At 50.7% G+C, this 16,084-nt stretch overlaps 1 protein-coding gene across 1 annotated transcript in view; it reads right to left on the bottom strand.

Annotated features, from left to right (window-relative positions):
- The window catches only part of ARHGAP36 (Rho GTPase activating protein 36), a 35,816-nt gene extending 22,013 nt beyond the window's left edge, over positions 1-13,803 (bottom strand). Inside the window, exons 1-4 of the mRNA XM_065411382.1 lie at positions 13,677-13,803; positions 12,772-12,834; positions 5,520-5,776; positions 2,707-2,902 (exon numbers count right to left, since the gene is read on the bottom strand). Of these exons, the coding sequence (XP_065267454.1) occupies positions 2,707-2,902; positions 5,520-5,776; positions 12,772-12,834; positions 13,677-13,803 (643 nt within the window). The remainder of the gene's footprint in view (positions 1-2,706; positions 2,903-5,519; positions 5,777-12,771; positions 12,835-13,676) is intronic.
- Positions 13,804-16,084: the final 2,281 nt, after the last annotated feature.

Below are 16,084 nucleotides of genomic sequence, written 5' to 3' on the forward strand. Positions count from 1 at the left end.
TGTCCACAGCCCTGACTGGTCTGTGCCATGTGGAACACTGGGCTCTTTACCTTTAGCTACAAGGGAAGACATTGCTTCACTCTGTTAACTCACGAAGAGTCAGTAAATGAAAGGCTTCTCCCTGTGCTGTCCTACAATCTGCCACCTCCATGCCACCCCATCCTTCGTCCCCAGGGTATCATCTGCAATTAATTAATCACTCCCTGAATCTCCTGGGTCCCTGGCCTCCAGCCTGTGCTACTTCCTCTATTATCTGAGTGCCAGGGGCGGCACTGCCCAGACTCAAACTGAGTTTGGGGACAAAGATTGGTTTTGAGAGTAGCTCTAGAGTTGTCTTCGGCTGGTGGAACTGAAGCTATGTCTACATTACAGGTGTTAGAGTCGCAGAGCTACAGTGCTGCAGCTGTGCTACTGTAGCACAATAGTGTAGATGTTTCCTACGGTGACAGAAGAGGGTTTTCCATCCATATAAGTAATCCACCTCTCTGAGCAGCAGTAGCCAGGTTGACCTGGCTGCATCTACACCAGAGGCTAGGTTGGCTTACTACGGAGCTATGGGGTGTGACATTTTCACACCCCTGAGCAGATGTAACTAGGTTGATGTAATTTTTAACACATGATCTGTGTTGCAAAGGTGACTTGACAGAGCTTTGAAAATTGGGGGTTAGTGACTCAGTTTCTCTTGGCTATGCAAGTGAGACCAAATGTACCCCTGTATTCACACCTACACACTATTGTAATAATGTTTGTATAAGTTATGCCTTGTAAGGTATCATCTGAAAACCCATAATTTGCTGCTCTGTATTGTCCTGCTAAAATATGTGTGGCAACATTGTATGTAAAGTTATAAAATTCACCCGTATAGTGAAATTGACACAAGTTCCAAACCCCATAGTCCTGCCCAAACAGAAGTTGGCAAACAGGTCTGTCCTAAACAAAGGAATGTGTGCTCTGCTTAAGTTGCATTTAAGCCATAAACAGAACCATCAAGCAGCAAGGAAAGAAAAAGGAAGTTCAAACAGGTGAAAAAAACAGCAGGGAACATCCTTCCACATCAACTCTTTGACTCCTGGTTCTCAGCTGGAAATGTTTGTCAAGAGAGGAACTGAAACTATAAATGGGAGAGACAAACACCACAAGACATCCCCTCCCTGCCCTGAAGCGACAAAGGAAGCAGCTGTTGGACTCTGAGGGAGAGGTCCTGACCTAGACAGTTTGGTCAGTAAGACTGCTGAAAGCATGTGGTGAGAAAACTTTGCTTTGATTCTAAAGTAGTTAAAAGCGACAAAGAGTCCTGTGGCACCTTATAGACTAACAGACATTTAGTCTATAAGGTGCCACAGGACTCTTTGTCACTTTTTACAGATCCAGGCTAACACGGCTACCCCTCTGATAATGTAGTTAAGTTAGGTATTAATAAATGTCTTATCTTTATTTTTCTTGTAGCCATTTCTGACTTTTATGCCTCCTATATGCCTACTTGTACTCACTTAAAATCTCTCTCTTTGTAGTTAATAAACTTGTTTTATTGTTTTATCTAATCCACTGTGTTTAAACTGAAGTGTCTGGGCATCTCCACTTGCGGTGACAAGTTGTGTGTATATTATTCTCTTAAAGAACATAAGAACGGCCATACTGGGTCAGACCAAAGATCCATCCAGCCCAGTATCCTGTCTACTGACAGTGGCCAATGCCAGGTGCCCCAGAGGGAGTGAACCTAACAGGTAATGATCAAGTGATCTCTCTCCTGCCATCCATCTCCACCGTCTGACAAACAGAGGCTAGAGACACCATTCCTTACCTATCCTGGCTAATAGCCATTAATGGACTTAACCTCCAAGTTAAGGAATAACAGATTTAATATTAATGGATTTAATATAACTTGTCCTGTCCAAGAGAGGGTTGGGCAGTACAGGACATACATTTCTATGGGAAAAAATCTAAGACTGGGGGTGTGTTGGGGTCACCCTGCAGTATAACCCAGGCTGGTGAGAGCCAGAGTGTAACCCAAGTGTGGCTGGCAGGCTGCCGTTACCCACAGACACTCAGGTGTGGCTTGCACGCTGGAGGCTGTTTGTGAGGGACCCAGATGGGAGCTACTTCAACAAGACATTGTAAGGCACCCAGGGTTGCAAGGCAGGGGTGACACGGCTGCTCATTACTCTGGACTGTACCCTGGAATGTCACAAAGTGTCCCCTGTTGATCAATGAATGCAGAAATCTTGGGGGCTAGAGAAACCTCAAACAGCATCAGAGACTCGGGAAAGGTCTTGGTTTGGATCCAGCAAAGGGGTGAAGATTTGTGGGGCGACTCTGAGCCAGTTTGTCCATCCCTAAGGGAGGTTCTTATGGGCCTTGGAGTTGGAGAGGCTCTGTCTCCTCCCCACTTCTAGCAGGGGGATGGAGAGAGAGATTTAAATGGGAGAAAAATGAGATTCATAAGAATAAAAAGGTGGAATCCTCACCAAGCCTTGCCTAGGATTCTCTGCAGGCCTGAGCTGCACCCACCTTGAGAGGCCAAAGGGAAGGCTAGCCCACAGGATAGAGCTTCTTGGCTATAAGCAAGCAAACCAAAGCTCAGAAGGTAAGGACCGGGCCTATTCCCTGAGCTCACTGGGGGTTTGTCGCTGATTTCAGGGGGCCTAACGTGACGTCATTTCATTATTCTCGAGGAATCCCTTTGGTTAGAGGGAAAAGCTTCTTTACCGTATGCCTCAATGTGCTGGCAACATCTGTCCACAACACGCGGGACCTGCCTGTAGATGGGATTGAGGCTCAATGTCTTGTTCCTCTCCAAGGTTCTCCTGAGATCCAGCTCATTGGGATGTGACAGCTGCAGAGCTTCCAGCAGCCTGGAGGTGTTGTCACCCAAATCGGTGATGGAGTCCACAGACACTCCCCCCTGAAATCAGACACAGAGGTGACAAGGTGCCCGGAGCCCTCAGTTCATAAGCCCCTGGTGCCCCCACAAATCCCAGAACCTCGGCGCTAAAATGAACCCCCACAAGACTCCATACCCTGGCCAACAAAATACAGAGGCCAGGTATGGGCCACCCCAGGGTGAGCAAGGGAAGTGAGAAGCTAGAGGGAGCTTTCCCATCCCAGGCACTCTGAGTACAAGCCCATCCAGCCCCTGGGTACATACTTGGGTGGCTAGCCAGTGCTGCTGCAGCCACGCTGCTATTTTCAGTGTGCTAGTTCGAACACAGCTAGCATGTGTCCGTCTATCCACACTGGACACATGCTGCCAGTGGCTGTGCAGACAAACCCTTGTTTATACACACTGCCACTGCTGGAATTCCCCCTTCTATACACACCCCTACTGCTGCCAGAGCTGCTAGTGCCTCAGTCTAAATTCCAAGCAAACTCCAGCAAAACTCCTGTTCAGAGTGAAATTTCCCATGGAGCCAAGTGTCACTTCCCTCTTACCCTACCCCTGCTCTGCCTTTCCTGCTTGGCTGGAGTATCTTCTGGAGAGGCTCAATGGCCTGGAGTCCTTGTGGGGGCTGCTGGCTGATGCTGGCTCCCATATCCCCCCATTTTAATTTTCCAGGGTGACGACAAGGTAATAGTTGCTCCCTCTGCCCCAGACCCATAGAAGCCCCAACAGGTCTGCCTGCCCTTGCCCACCCCCATGCAGCAGCAGCAGCAGGAGGATCAGAAAATGCCTTTCTAGGCTGGGTGCTGCCCCCTGGAGGCCCATCTCCATCATCATGGGCTTGAGGCACCAGCCAACGTGTTGACACACTGGCTTCGTCAGGAGCAGGGACAGCAGGAAAGTGGCTAGTTACCAGATTCATCCGATATATTAAGTGATCTCCTGGCAGTACAATGTGCTGGATCTAGTTATTCACATTACAGTAGTGCCTAGACAGCCTGACCAAGATCAGGCCAGGGTCCAGGATCATAGAATCATAGAATATCAGGGTTGGAAAGGACCTCAGGAGGTCATCTAGTCCAACCCCCTGCTCAAAGCAGGACCAATCCCCAGACAGATTTTTGCCCCAGATCCCTAAATGGCCCCCTCAAGGATTGAACTCACAACCCTGGGTTTAGCAGGCCAATGCTCAAACCACTGAGCTATCCCTCCCTCCCTCTGCAGCCAAACATACGAAAGGTCCCGGGGCTCCGTTTACTTTTGCAGAGAATTTCAAAATGTTTGGTTTTGGCTCCCAATCAGAACAAAACCGAAGATATCAGCATCCTGCATGGAACAGAACATGCTTCCTCTGCCCAGCTGTACTCCCCTGTCTCAGCCCAGCAGAGCTGGCAGAAAAGCTTGCACCTCCACAACAGGCTGAGTGAATCCTTGTCCTCCTCGGCCTGGTGACCACCTCTGACACCACTGACCATGCTCTTCTGATTGAAATCTCGTCTTCCCTCGGCTTGCGGGGCTCCGTGCTCTCATGTGGCCCCTCCAGCCTCTCCAATCGTTTCTCAACATGTTGTCCAGGGGACGCTCCTCACAGCCCTCAGAGCTTGGGTCCCCTGCTCTTCTCCTTCTGCATTTTATCTCTGGGTAATCTCATCAGCAAACACTAATTCAGCTGCCATCTCTGTACTGATGGTGCACAGATCTACCTCTCTACTCCAGACCTGTCTGTGTCTGTCCAAACTGCACTCTCAGCCTGTTTCTCTGACACCTCCTCGTGGACATCCAGCTGTCAGTTCAAGCTCAGCCGGTCAGAACAGATCCCGTAATCTTGCTCTCTGAGTCCTTCCGTGTTGCTCGTCTCCCAACACCACCATCCTTCTTGTCACTCAGGCCCATATCCTGGGTGTCATTTTTGACTTGGCCCCCTGTCAAGATCCTCGCATCCAAGCCGTATCTAAAACTTAACAGTGCTTTCTGCAGTTCTCAGAGCCACCTTTCCTCTCCATCCACAGCTAAAACCCCTGTCCAGACCTTCATCATCTTGTGTCTCGACCACTGAAACATCCTCTTCTCTGGCTTCCGTAAATCCAGCCTCCATTCAGAATGCTATTGCAAAGATCTGGCATGTCACTTTACCATATCACCCCTCTCTTTGCACGGCCTACCCTCACCCACCTGTCTTCGCTCAGATCTGACCAAGAGATTGACTCCCCCTATCACTGGCCCATGATGCCAGCTTCCATCGCCCTCATGTTACATTTTCAAAGAAGCACCTTCATGCATTCTCCCATGCTGAACAGGTTTGTGCCAGTTTCCTTCTCCTCCCTCATCTGTATCCAGTGTTGTTGCTTGTCTTATTCTTACTGTGCAAGCTGCTTAGAGCAGGGACTGTTTTATATTCTGTGTTTGCACAGTAGCCCACTGGAATTGGTGCTGCTGGAAGCCCCTCAGTTTCCCCAACAGAAGCCAACCCAAGGCTGAAAGCAACCAGAGGGCCAAACTAGCACAACTTGACCTTGTAACCAGGGCCCCTGGGAAACAGCCTCAGTGGTTGGGGTGCCACGGCCCCCCTCCTGCCCGGCCTGATGGCAGCTTGCTCCCAGCACACAGTTTAGTTCTCACTCAACCTGTTTTGCAGCCTTACCCTTCGGTGGCTCCGGGACACAGTGTCCAGGAAAGTAGGAGAGAGCGGCTCATCGGCAAACTCTCCACCGAGCTCCAGCACACAGCCTCCAACGAAAGGGGATTTCTTCTGAATCTGAGCTCGAAATTTAGTCACGGTCGCTTCCACCTCCAGGCAGTCCCTGCGGCTGCCTTTCACTGCTTCCTGCATTTGCTTGTGTGTCCAGTCATTGGCAATGACTTGGGAGAGCGGGATCCCAAAGGCCTGGGGACAACAGTCTGTAAAAACACGAGACAGTTAGGGACTGTGACCTGCAGGCGGACAGAAACGAGACAGAGACGTAGCAGCAATCCCGCCCTCCAGCCAGGAGCCTGCGCACTCTGCAGCACGGCAGAACTACACTCTGCGGCAACAAAAGCAGAGTCAGGCAATCTGGGGTTCCCATTGTCCCACCCTATTCAAGGGGCAGTGGCAGGAGCCAGACACTAAAGAACCATCAGCTGAGCTGCGGGCTGCTCACCACCACTCCTCTTTAGACAGCTAGGGGTCTCCCCCACCTCCAGGCCACAGCTCCCTGCCTGCAGGTGAGTCAGGCTCTTTCCTGAATGAACAAGGGTTCAACTCCTACCCACAAAGCAGAGGGCCGTGGGGAGGGAATCCTACCAACACAGAAGAGCCACAATAGGGTGAGCCCAGATACCGGGATGGTGGTGATGGGAGCATCTGCCAATCAGATGGGCTCAGAGTTAACACCCTATGGCAATGCAACAGGGCAACTCTCCGCTCAGAGTGACTGACTCAGACAGGCGTCGCTGCATCGGTAACACTGTGGCCATGTGTTCAAGATTTTTCTTGCCCTCATGAGGCCCAGAAACATTTTCTTTAGATAAACTTTGAGAGTCTAGTACCATGATAGGCCAGATTTCCAAGAGAGGTCAGTGCATCAGTTGCACATTGGGTGCTGGGCACATTGGAAGATCTGACTTCAGTTCTGGGTACTGAACACACCTGACCTCTTGACATCTTCAAATCCTGGACGCGTTTCTGGGACACAGTGCAACACAAATTACTTGGGCTCAGTACAGGGTTAACTGGGTGAAATTTAAAGGCTTCTGCTATATAGGAGGTCAGACTAAACCATCTAATGGCCTCTTTTGGCCTTAAAGCCAATGAAATAGCAAAACACTTTGTTAATGCAGCGTTAAGGTTGCCAGGTGATGGCTCGCGCTCTTCTGGAATGCGAGTTCAGCAAAACTGAGTTAAGGTGAATGCCCATAGAGCCTTAACTCTGCCCCCCGTCCCAAGCTGGCAATAGCCACTGGGAAATATCTAAATCCACTGCAGCTGCATTCAGTGTGCTGGGTGTAGTGGTTCTGAATGGTGGAGGAATAAACTGGAGCAGCTTGGGAGAGCTGCGACTGTGACATGAGGAGATCTGGGTCTGAGACCACCCCATGTGTGTGATCAAAGGAAGGAGGTGCACATAGACCTTGAGGTTCCAGTCTGCACCATTTCAATGGAGGTTGGTCTGGAGCAGGGCACTGGGGTGGTCTTGCCTGGGAATTGTCAGTCACGAGGTGGGATATAAAAGCAGGCTGGGTTTAATGATGGGGAGGGGACAGTACAGGGTTAGGTGATATCCTGTGTGAAGGGGCTGTTAAATTTTACAAGTGTGGTATTGTGTCAGGGAGCAGACTCAGTGTTTGAGCGCAAAGCAAGTGCAGGTAGCATCTGTCCATTACAGTGACAAGGCAGAGCGGGAGTGTGTGTGTTATGGGCATACTAGGGCATCACTCAAAGAGGTGGAGTTATGGTTGTGTGGGCATTTCCCTTAACTCTGTATTTCTTGGATGTTAGAAGTTAGAGTTTTGCTGAGTTCAATGTTCTGGAAGGGCGTGAAGTATCACCAGACAACCTTCATTCTGGGTTAACAAAGTTTTTTGCTATTTACTTGCCCAGTTTTTTAAACAGAGACAGAAAGGTTTGTCATTTAGACCATTGTCATTCTCTCCTTGGCTAGGTAATAATCCAAAGACACCGTTTTTATATTGTGCTTTTCACCAGTAGATTTCAAAGAACTTTTACATAATGATCCCCATTTTACAGATGGGAAACAGACACAGAGAAGTTGAGTGACTTGCCCAAGGTAACCCGCTAAACCCCCAACTTCCTCCGCTACCCCTCACAGTCTCCAAGCCCCTCTGTCTTCTCCCTCTCCCCCAACCCCTCCTGTCTCCCTTACCTGCGCTCCAAACTCTCTGCCCTCCACTGCTATCCATTCCAATTACACATCAATCACTGAGAAGACCCAAGCTCCCTTCCCACATACTTTTGCACCTCTAATTACCCTCCCCTCCCAGTGATCATTCACGTGTCATTCTTTTCTTCTTTTCAAAAACAGTTCCAGCACCTTCGGAGTAGGCTGCTGTACTCAGACTACATTTCTTAAAAAAAAAAAAAAAGATGGAGCATTTTTTCCCCAAAACATTTACAGTTCATTATCCAATTCCTTCCACGGGTGGGTTTCAAACTTCAAACTAACTTGCTAGAATCTGAATTTAATGAAATGCTGGTGTTTTTCTGTTTGTTTGGGTTTTGTGTTATTTTGTTTTTTTCTGAGGGCTGTGTCTCGGGAACTCCCTATTCAAATGACCCCACATTTGGATCACTAACCCTGCCCTACACTCCCATCAGGCATAGCAAATTTCAAGACAATCATTGTAAGTATGCAGATTTTAGAGCACTTGGAAGAGCTCTCTTTTAAACAGGAAACTGGTCTAAACCTTTAAAAAAGCTCCAACAGGTGAGGAAAAAGCAGCAGGGGACAGCCTTCCCTACAGACTCTTGGTCTCCTGAATCTCAGCTGGAAATGTTTTCCAAGAGGGGGACTGGCACTATAACAAGGCTGGCTGCCAGGCTGTGTGTGGAGACAGAGGGGCAGGCTGCTCAAAAACAGAAGGGAGCTCTGTTGGAGAGTTTGCCAGGGTCTGGCTGCCCTGTGGCACAGCAGCTGTTGCTGAGAGTGTGAGGTGAGATGTTGGGGTCAGAGCCATTGGAGCTGGGGCCATGGGGTGATTCAGCAGTGTGTGCAGGGAGGGGCTGGTTGTCGGGGAGGGTGGGGTTTCTGCACATTGGGAGCAAGAACCAAGAAAATTTGGGGAAGGGGCTCTGCAAATCCCCATCCCCTGCTCTTGGGAAAATGGAGAGTTCAGAGGCCATTCCCCCCACGCTGAGCCCAATGTGCAGTAGGAACCCTGGGGTTTCCCTGTCATCCAAGCTACTAGCTGAACACCTCACAACCGGTCAATCATCCCCTCCAGCTCTTTGAGGGCCTGGAGGAACCGGGCAGGGCTTGTACCTGAGGAACACCCAGGAAGCCCCCTCCCCAAACACCTCTCAGTCATGCCATCCTCACTACTGCACTTTCTCAGAATCCAAGGGAAATTTCATGTGCAAAACCCATAGGTAAGCTGGCATGCAGATTCCAGGTGATTCCCTTTATCCTGCTCCCTGGGCCCTTTCAGAATGGGAGTGTTGAATTCCCAAACACAAATGCTGCAAAGCCAGGACAGACACAATTCAGAACACATTTCCCACATAGCACAGCCATGCAACTTTAATTCTGCCCCTGTGGTCCCTGCCTTAAGGAGCTCCTCAGGGAGAGATCATAGTTCCGTCACCTTCCCAAGCCTTTTTCTTCAGTGTGATCTCTGCCCCCAGCCTGGATCCATGGTGCTACCTGGAGCACAGAGGGGATCTATTGGCACATACAAGTAGCAGTCCTGATCTGAAGTTATGCTGGACACAGAGAAAAATAGCATGTTTGGTTGGGGAGGGCTAAGGTAACTGTATTCCTTGTTCCTCTTGCCATCCCCACAAGGGTAGAATTAAGGTTGTGTGCTTGTGTTGTGTAGGCAGAGTCTCCTTATCTCTGTTTCTATTTTTCCATGATCTATGATTTGTTTAGTCTTGATCATCTTGAAGGGGAATTCCACATTTCCTGGCTTTTGCAACATTTGAGTGTTGGCAATGAACTCTTGCCTTCTGGCAGGGCAAGAAGAGCACAGGGCGGTGCTGAGAATACAAAGCTTTTGGTATGTCAGTAGGGAACCTGGAAATACTGTATTTATGACCCTGCCCATGGAGGAAACTCATTTATGGACACCTTCCAGAAAACAGTTTGGGGCAGGAGGAATCTTTGATTTCCAGGTGATTCCTATAAGAATTCCTGTAAGAATGGTCTGTCTTTTTATTCACACACACAAAAATAAAATAAACAAATGTCCCTCAAAGTCAAAATCCATAAAAAAACAAACACAAACCAAAGACCAAACCCTATCCCAAGCAGAGCCACTCCACCAAGTCTGAAAAGGGAGATGTGCCAGAAACTCTATGGAGTCTGATACCAGACACCTCTGTGTTCCTGGGGAACCAGGGTGCAGTATCCAGCCGGACTCATGAAAGACACCCCGCCCTCCCCCCGCCCCGCCCAGCCTCTGCTTATACCAAAACCCATCAGAAGAAGAAAACTTGCAGAGAGCAGTGAAGGGCGTTGGGAGACACACCTAGACCCCTCCTGACAAGGGTGACAAGATTAAGACATCTCCATTAGCATACAGAATGGAGAGCAGAGACAACTCCCCTAGCCTCATCTGCATGAAAGATGGGACAGGAAGACATCTCAATTTACATACAGAATGGAGAACAGAGAACCACACTGAATTCTGGGACCAGAAAAAGCAGGGAAGCACTGCATCCTGGGAATCTCTGCTCCAGATGCTAATGAACCTACGCCTGCACACACACCCAGCTCAGCAGTTATCAGACCAATTCTAGTAATGAATCCTTAATTGATATCCAAATACTGAAGCAGCCTAGTTGCATTGTGAGCTCCCTGGAAGAAAACCACCCATAGCCAAGAGTGATCAGATCCTATTGTCTAGTCTAAAGAAAACCCTTGAGTCATCAGTTTACCTATAAACAAATCTAGTGTTCTCCCTTGAACCATTGTATTTTCTCTACAAAAATCCCTACTCACCCTCTAGTCAGGGTTCTGATGCTTAGATCCAAACTATGCATCAGTTCCACTGGAACTCCATCTTCTGACTGATCGTGCTGGGGGCTCTGCCTGTCTCCAGCATTCAGGACCCTCAGCTACCACCATCACCTGGGAACCCCGACCAGTTCAAGCCTCATGGAGTGGGTGAGATCCCCCCCTCTTTCTCTCTCTCTGTTTTCCTTTCTACCTTAGGTATTAACCTTTAATCATGTATGTTAGGTTGGTTTAGTCCTCCTTGTGTAGTTATCACTATTATTCAATAAATAACTTCTATGGTTAAGTTGGTTGCTTCTCTCTCTCTTGCTGAACTTTACTCGTTTGTGTTTTTAGTTTCCCCCATTCTCTCTACAGCAACGCTTCTTTTACCTAAGCTAAAGATCCGTGCAGCGCCCAAAATACTGTGGGGTTTGCTCATCGAGTAGGTTACTGCCAGTACAATTGTGTTGGGGGAGTGGGGATAGGGACATGCTGAATTTGGGACACAGAAGGGTAACAGCTTGAAAGTGCTGCTTCCTCCAGCCCAGTGAGTCCAGAGACATATAAGGGGTCAGCTTGACAGTGCTGATTGACCCGGTCCGCTCAGACTTGCTCTGTTAATGTATGTGTGGGGGTGTGGGTGTTCATCCGGTTCTGGGGCGGGTGTAACCCAGCCCTAGGGACCCTAGGTTCTGCAGGATAGCTCCATTGGGAGGGGACTTGCAGAAGGGAGAAGTAAAGCTCCATATGAAAACACAAGTGACACAAGCAGTACATTCAGGGCCGGCTCCAGGCACCAGCCCTCCAAGCATGTGCTTGGGGCGGCACCTGGAGGGGGCGGCGCTCACCCGGGGAGAGCGGGGCCGTGGCCGGGCTCGCCGCCCTCCTCCCGGCGCTCCGGCCAGTCGGGGAGAGCGGGGCCGCGGCCGGACTCGCCGCCCTCCCCCTGGCGCTCCGGCCGGCCAGGAAGAGCGGGGCTGCCCTCCCCCGGCGCTCTGGCCGGCCGGGGAGAGCGGGGCCGCGGCCGGGCTCTCCGCCCTCCTCCCGGCACTCCGGCCGGTCAGGGAGAGCGGGGCCCCGGCCGGGCTCGCCGCCCTCCCCCCGGCGCTCCGGCCGGCCGGGGAGAGCGGGGCTGCGGCCGGGCTCGGCGCCCTCCCCTGCCACGCTCCCCGCCGGGGGGCGGGGGAGGCGGCAGGAGGCTTTTTTGCCTGGGGCGGCAAAAAAGCCAGAGCCGGCCCTGAGTACATTGACAGGATTACAGAACCCCCTTCCCCAGAGGAGTAACCCGAATAAATGAGCATACCCCAAAGTAATGGGCTCATCTGGTAACAAGTCCCCTAGGGCCTGTGCCACTGCTGTTGATTTTCCAAGGGAAGCGCTCATATACTAGAGCAGGGGTGGCCAACCTCTGGCTCCCGAGCCACATGCAGCTCTTCAGAAGTTAATATGTGGCTCCTTGTATAGGCACCAACTCCGGTGCTGGAGCTACAGGCACCAACTTTCCAATGTGCCGGGGGGTGCTCACTGCTCAACCCCTGGCTCTGCCACAGGCCCTGCCCCCACTCCACCCCTTCCCGCCCCCTCCCCGAGCTGCCATGCCTTCACTCCTCCTCCTTCTGCCCCAGAGCCTCCTGCACGCCACAAAACAGCTGATTGGGAGGTGCTGATTGGCGGGGCTGCTGGTGGGTGGGAGACGCTGGAAGCAGGTGGTGGGAGCTGCTGGGAGGCTGCCGACATATTACTGTGGCTCTTTGGCAATGTACACTGGTAAATTCTGGCTCCTTCACAGGCTCAGGTTGGCCACCCCTGTACTAGAGTGATGGGTGTATGTGTCAGTGTGCGTGCAGTGGTATGCAAGCTTGGTTGGAGGCAGGACAAGGAGCGAGTGCCTGAAGTGAAAGAAGGAATTTTTAGGTGAAAGTTCTTAACAGCTGGAGCACCTGGATTGTAGAACAGTCTCCTCAAGGGGAATCCATTGCAGGAGAGACTCAAGAACAGGCTCCCTGGGAAGTAACACGTTCACATACCAGCACTCCCCCATACCCACACATACGCACCTATGACCGTATACTTATACATGCACATGAACACACTGGGGGAGAGGGGGCAATAACATGCCACAAAGGAGAAATTCACAATGGAATCCAGGTAGATAGGGTGCCTTGGCTTAGCTTATTTTTAAAGACCATGATGGCTTTGAGGAGCACAATGCCAGACTGAAATGTGGAATTCGCTCACCTTTCTTCTCCTTGGAGGAGTTTTCCAGTTTCCTTCTGATTAATTTGTTGCGTTTGGGTCCAGCTGGTGGGGGAAAGAGGTGAGAAAAGACTGTATGTCATTAGGTCATCTTCAATACACAGCCTGTCCAAATATATCCACAGCCCTTCTACCCCTGTGCTATCCACTCTTGCAGCATAAAGCCATTGCACTCAGCAAAAGGGCTACTACAGGTTTCTGTTCAAGTGTCCAAATATAAGAGGAGTAGGGGTTGCATTTCACCAGGACCTACCAGAATATCCTCTGTAATAATTCCCATCCCCCACTCCACCCTTCCCTGCAGCCTGTGGCCACTCTTCTTTATTGTCTCTTTTTGTTATAAAGAGCAAGTGTCTTAATTATAAGCCCTGTGGTAGAGCGTTCCCTGCCACATCTGGTGGTGAACAGGGGAAAGAGCAGCTGCAGAGAGAGATCAGTTCCATAAGCTTTCTACCCACACATCCTCCAAGTGATACGTCGAGGATTTACCAGAACTGAACACAAACTCTGAGCTGAGTGATGTGACAAAGTGGGAATTTTTATAATATTCTTATGAATCCTGTGTGTGCCTCCGTTTCCTTCTGTACTTTGCATTGCTATCCAGTGTGGGGGAAGGGTTAAATCTGCTCTTGGGGCAGCACAGGAGACATGAGGGGGTGTGGCACCTTGCTGTTTGGGGGTGCAACGAATGGGTTGTTAAGAAACTGACTGGAACCTGTTGAAAACAACTTATATCGATGCTGAATCCAAAAGAGACAATGGGAGGACCCGGTGACCAGATCATTTACACCTAGCAATCAGTGACCAAGAGGAAAGATTTCCCCCTTCGCCTCCCAGCAGGGCAGCTGAGCAAAGACCAGCTTGAGAACAAAGATCTAAGAGCTGACAGCAGGGGATAAGAATGAGCTTCCGGAAGAAGCTCTCAGCAGGGACTGATGAAGGGTCAGAGCAGTGGTTCTCCACCTGCGGCCCATGGGCCGTTTGCAGCTCAATCAGCACACAGCTGCGGCCCATGTGACCTCCTCAGGGCCATACAGGTAGTATTGGATGCGGTCCACAATGGTAAATAGGTTGAGAACCACTGGGTCAGAGAGAGACAGAGCTTGAAATTGAATCCATTATCGCTTGGCTGGTGGATTGCTCTGGCCTGGTCAGATGGCCTGGCTTAACCTTCATTTCTCTGTGCTAGCCTAAGGATTTCCGAGGCTCTGTTCCAGATCACTAATACACCTACTGGTCTGAAAAGGCTGCCTGGTGTCACTGCAAATACTTGCCAAGGTGCATTAGTCCCTGAAGAGCGTACATGGCTCTGAGCAGGAGTCTATCTCAGCTGGACTCGCTGAGCAGAGCTCCTGGGGTGAAGCAGGAGGGCTGAAGCCCAGAGACTCAGTCTTGGAGGCGGTGACGCTGCAAGGCCTACCCTGAAGGAAGAGCGAGACCCCTTGGGGGTCTGCATTACTGAAGGGTTTCCTCCAAAAGGCTGTGTAAAGCTGGTGCATAGCTCTGATCCTGCAGATCCGTGACTGGGGGGACAGTGGGACTGAAATGAGAGAATGAGCACAGGAAAAGAAAGAAGCAGCACTGTGCTGAAGCCACAGACAGCAGTAGCCAAGCAGAAAGAACTCCAGTGGGGGCCCCCTGCTCAGCACCAGGGCCAGCTCTAGGCACCAGCGCTCCAAGCATGTGCTTGGGGCAGCACTTTCTAAGGGGTGGCACTCCGGATCCTTTTTTTTTTTTTTTTGCTTGGGGCGCAAAAAGCCGGGAGGCGGCCCTGAGCGGGTGAGCTGCGGAGGTGGGGGGCGCGGGGAGGGCCGCAGGAAGTAACCCTGGGGGGGGCAGAGGAACCGCCCTCCACTGCCGCAGCTCACCTCCGCTCCGCCTGCTCCCGAGCGCGCCGCCGCCGCTCCGCTTCTCCACCCTCCCTCCCAGGCTTGCCACACAAATCAGCTGTGGCGGTGGGGGGCGCGGGGAGAGCCGCAGGAAGTAACCCTGGAGGGGCAGAGGAACCGCTCCCCCCCCCCAAGCTCACCTCCGCCTCCTCCCCCAGCGGGGATTTGGGGAAGGGATTGGAATGGGGCGGGGAAGGGGCGGAGTTGGGGCAGGGCCGGGGCGCGTGGGACATTTTTTTTGCTTGGGGCGGTAAAAAACTTGGTACTGGCCCTGCTCAGCACCATTAAACCTGAAATCTCTCTAGTTGGGTTCGGGGATGGAGTGGCTGCACTGGGGGACCACACTACCCACTGCCATTCCCACCAGGGGTGGGGAGCTGAGTGACAAGACAATGGCCAAAGACATGTGAGTGTTTTGCATATACCGATCTATTTTTGCTGTTTCCTGGGTTGATGTTGTGTCTCTTTGTCCCCTAATAAAGCCTGTCCTTGATTTGCACCAGACTCTGTGTTTGCACGTGAAGAAGTGCTGCCTGTTCAGAGTCCTCGGGGGGGGGGGGGGGGTTATTTAGTTTTTCCCAGATTTCTCGGGCGGTGCTTGATTCTATGATGTGTGTTAGATTTTAAGAGGAATTCCTAGACATTTGAACCCTGCTCAAAGTGGGAGGGAAACAAGTAGAATGCTATTCATATTCCATTCACCACATGCCCTCCAACCCACCCTGCTCCTCCCTCTGGGGCCAGCCTCCTGGTTCTCCAAAGCTTCCATCTATCCTGCACCTCTTTGTGTCAATAACGGGGGAGTGACTGGGGCCCAGTTAAAGAAAAAACTCTGGTTTACTGTTACAACATGAACAGCCAGGTTTGGAGCTTTGCATCCAGTTACTGCTGGTGTTTCCCATTGTTAATCTTTTATTATGCACACAGCCAAAGGAGTGTCTGCAACTTCCCAAGTCAACACTCCCAGTGTAACACTTCCCCTTATTTTCTTCCTTTAGCTGTACAGAGTTGTTTAGAGGGGAAGTTTCTTGTTTTACTCTTTTTTAGATGATATGACAGATCAGGGCCAGATTTAGGGGCAGGCTACCCAGGTGACCACCTGGGGTGCCAGGATTGGGGGGCGCTGGGCTCGGGATGCTGTTTTTGTTGTTAGCGACAAGAGGGAAAATAGAATATTTGAAGTAAAATCTTCCCGGTGGAAGTATGTGGATTCATTTTTCATTAACCTCCGAGAATGTTCTGGACCTTTGTAGAATATTGTGGAAGCTTCCAGACTTTCTGAGAGCTACATTTTCTTTGAACCTCCTAGCATGCTGTAAGCCATGCCCTCACAGGGATTTAGTATGAATAAATACACATTTACAGATCCTAAGGGTGCAAATTTATTGTCTTATAGGACAGGGATA

The sequence above is a fragment of the Emys orbicularis genome, chromosome 9, assembly GCF_028017835.1.
Source record: "Emys orbicularis isolate rEmyOrb1 chromosome 9, rEmyOrb1.hap1, whole genome shotgun sequence".
Lineage (NCBI taxonomy): Eukaryota > Metazoa > Chordata > Testudines > Emydidae > Emys > Emys orbicularis.